Source organism: Cygnus atratus, chromosome 31 (assembly GCF_013377495.2).
Source record: "Cygnus atratus isolate AKBS03 ecotype Queensland, Australia chromosome 31, CAtr_DNAZoo_HiC_assembly, whole genome shotgun sequence".
NCBI lineage: Eukaryota > Metazoa > Chordata > Aves > Anseriformes > Anatidae > Cygnus > Cygnus atratus.
In genome coordinates, this window is record NC_066392.1 from 18,607 (window position 1) to 21,145 (window position 2,539).

Below are 2,539 nucleotides of genomic sequence, written 5' to 3' on the forward strand. Positions count from 1 at the left end.
CAGCCAGCAGCTGCGCACCAGGGATGGACAGAGTAGCCCCCCTGGACGTGACGTCTGGCTGAGACAACATTTACGACTGCAGTGGAGCAGAGGTGGCCCGATGGGGGCTGATGGGCAGAGGTGGCTGCTGAGTACAGGACACTCAGCAAGCATAAAGCAGGGCTACAACCAGGGAGAGACACAAAGGTAACAATGAAAGAAAGACATTGTGAAGGCTTTAATGAGAAAAGAAATGAGTATTTCACAGGGAAATTTCCCCTAACAGTCTGTATTTTTCTTCTCTGTAGTGCCCTTGATGAAGGGCAGCAAATGCCCAACATCAGCTCTGTGAGCGAGTTCCTCCTGCTGCCATTCGCAGACACGTGGGAGATGCAGCTCCTGCACTTTGGGCTCTTCCTGGGCATCTACCTGGCTGCCCTCCTGGGCAACGGCCTCATCCTCACCGCCGTAGCCTGCCACCACCGCCTCCACACCCCCATGTACTTCTTCCTCCTCAACCTCGCCCTCCTCGACCTGGGCTCCATCTCCACCACTCTCCCCAAAGCCATGGCCAATGCCCTCTGGGACACCAGGGCCATCTCCTATCAAGGGTGTGCCGCACAGGTCTTTTTCTTTGCCTTCTTGCTTACAGCAGAATTTTATGTTCTCACTGTCATGTCTTACTACCGCTACGTTGCCATCTGCAAGCCCCTGCACTACGGGAGCCTCGTGGGCAGCAGAGCTTGTGCCCAGATGGCAGCAGCTGCCTGGGGCAGTGGCTTTCTCAGTGCTGTCCTGTACACGGCCACTACATTTTCCCTGCCCCTCTGCCAAGGCAATGCTGTGGACCAGTTCTTCTGTGAGATCCCCCAGATCTTCAAGCTCTCCTGCTCAGATGCCTACCTCAGGGAAGCTTGCGTCCTTGTGTTTAGTGTTTCTTTAGTCTTTGGTTGTTTTGTTTTCATTGTGCTGTCCTATGTGCAGATCTTCAGGGCAGTACTGAGGATGTCCTCTTCTCAGGGCCGGCACAAAGCCTTTTCCATGTGCCTCCCTCACCTGGCCGTGGTCTTCCTGTTTGTCAGCACTGCCATGTTTGCCTACCTGAAGCCCCCCTCCATCTCTTCCCCATCCCTGGATCTGGTGGTGGCAGTTCTGTACTCGGCGGTGCCTCCAGCAGTGAACCCCCTCATCTACAGCATGAGGAACCAGGAGCTGAAAGATGCTGTGAGGAAACTGATGCCTTGATGTTCTTCAAAATCAAGATATTGCCCTTCGTCTTCTGCCCTTCGTCTTCTAATGTAACACATTACAGGCACAAGGGTCATTCTGTTGGTTTTGTGGTCATTTTTAATACTCTGCAAGGCAGTGCAGCAACTCGGGGCTGTGTAGAAAGTGGTTTGCATGGGGAAGGGTTGCCACAGTAGCTGTCCAGGCCAGCGCAGACGTGCACACCTGGCAAATGCTCCTTGGGAGATGGGATGTCGTGGGAGAAGAGCAGGTCCCCCTCTGTGTGCAGGAGAAAAATGGGAAGAGAAACCCCTTTGCTGCTGGTGCCATCGCATGCATGTGGGGAGATGAACATGAGTGAGCACCAAGGCCATCAGCTATTCCTACAAGCCTCATGAAGGCCAGTGGGGCAGATAGTGCCACAAGTCCAAGTAACATCCCCTGGGAAGCCACCTGAGTGCAGCTCTGGGATGTGCTTCCTTGAACCGAGGTCCCTGTGCCCACTCCTCATGCCTTGGGGCATCTCAGAGGAGCGCAGAGCAGGGTGAAGCACTGCAGGGCTGAAGTGCCTCCCAGCCTCTGGCAGTGGCTGCAGGAGCCAGAGGGACACTGCAAGTGCTGCAGTGCACTGCCTGTGGGTGTGCAAGGCAGGGACTCGTGTCTCTCAACAGCCCCGTGTGTATGAGGAGCACAGGAGGCCAACTCAGATGTGGACACCTCACAGAGCCCTGACACTGCCCTGTGTGAATCCAGAAACTATCCCTGGTGTCCCTGTGAGATTCCTGTAACACCCCCCCTCCCTTGCACAGGTTCAGTGCAGATGCCCCTCTCTGCCATGTCACACTACCCCGCCTTTCTGGACTGGGCTGTCAAAGGTTTGGATCAGAGATTTCCGGGGACTTGGAAAAGGCAGGCATCAAACCCATCTTCAGGAAGGGAAACAAAAAGGATTGGCAGAAGTGCAATTGTCAACTCTGCTCCTGGTAACATGATGGGGAAAGTCCTGCCACAGCCATCTTCAGGCACTTGGAGGGAAACCAAGAGATTGCTGAAGCAGTAGGGGAGGGGAAGAAGGGAACGTGGTGAAACTGGACATTAGCAAGGCCTTTGCCATGGTCTCCTGGGATCCCCTCTAGCCAGACTCGTGATAATTGGACTGAAGAAAGAGATGATGAGGTGGGGGGGAAGGTGGCTGGACATAAGTGGTACAAAGTCCTCCTGCCAGCCAGACACCAGCAGCATCCCTCAGTGATGGGCACGTGGGTCAACACCGTTGAACATCTTTGTTATCTCCCTTTATGATGGTATGGAGTGCATTTTTCAGCTCAGTTGT

General features: G+C 54.4%; 1 protein-coding gene across 1 annotated transcript; it reads left to right on the forward strand.

The window, feature by feature from the left end:
• Positions 1-477: 477 nt before the first annotated feature.
• Positions 478-1,224, forward strand: LOC126913617 (olfactory receptor 14J1-like). Its single transcript, XM_050716033.1, has one exon. The coding sequence runs from the start codon at positions 478-480 to the stop codon at positions 1,222-1,224; it is 747 nt and encodes a 248-aa protein (XP_050571990.1).
• The last annotated feature ends 1,315 nt before the right edge of the window (positions 1,225-2,539 follow it).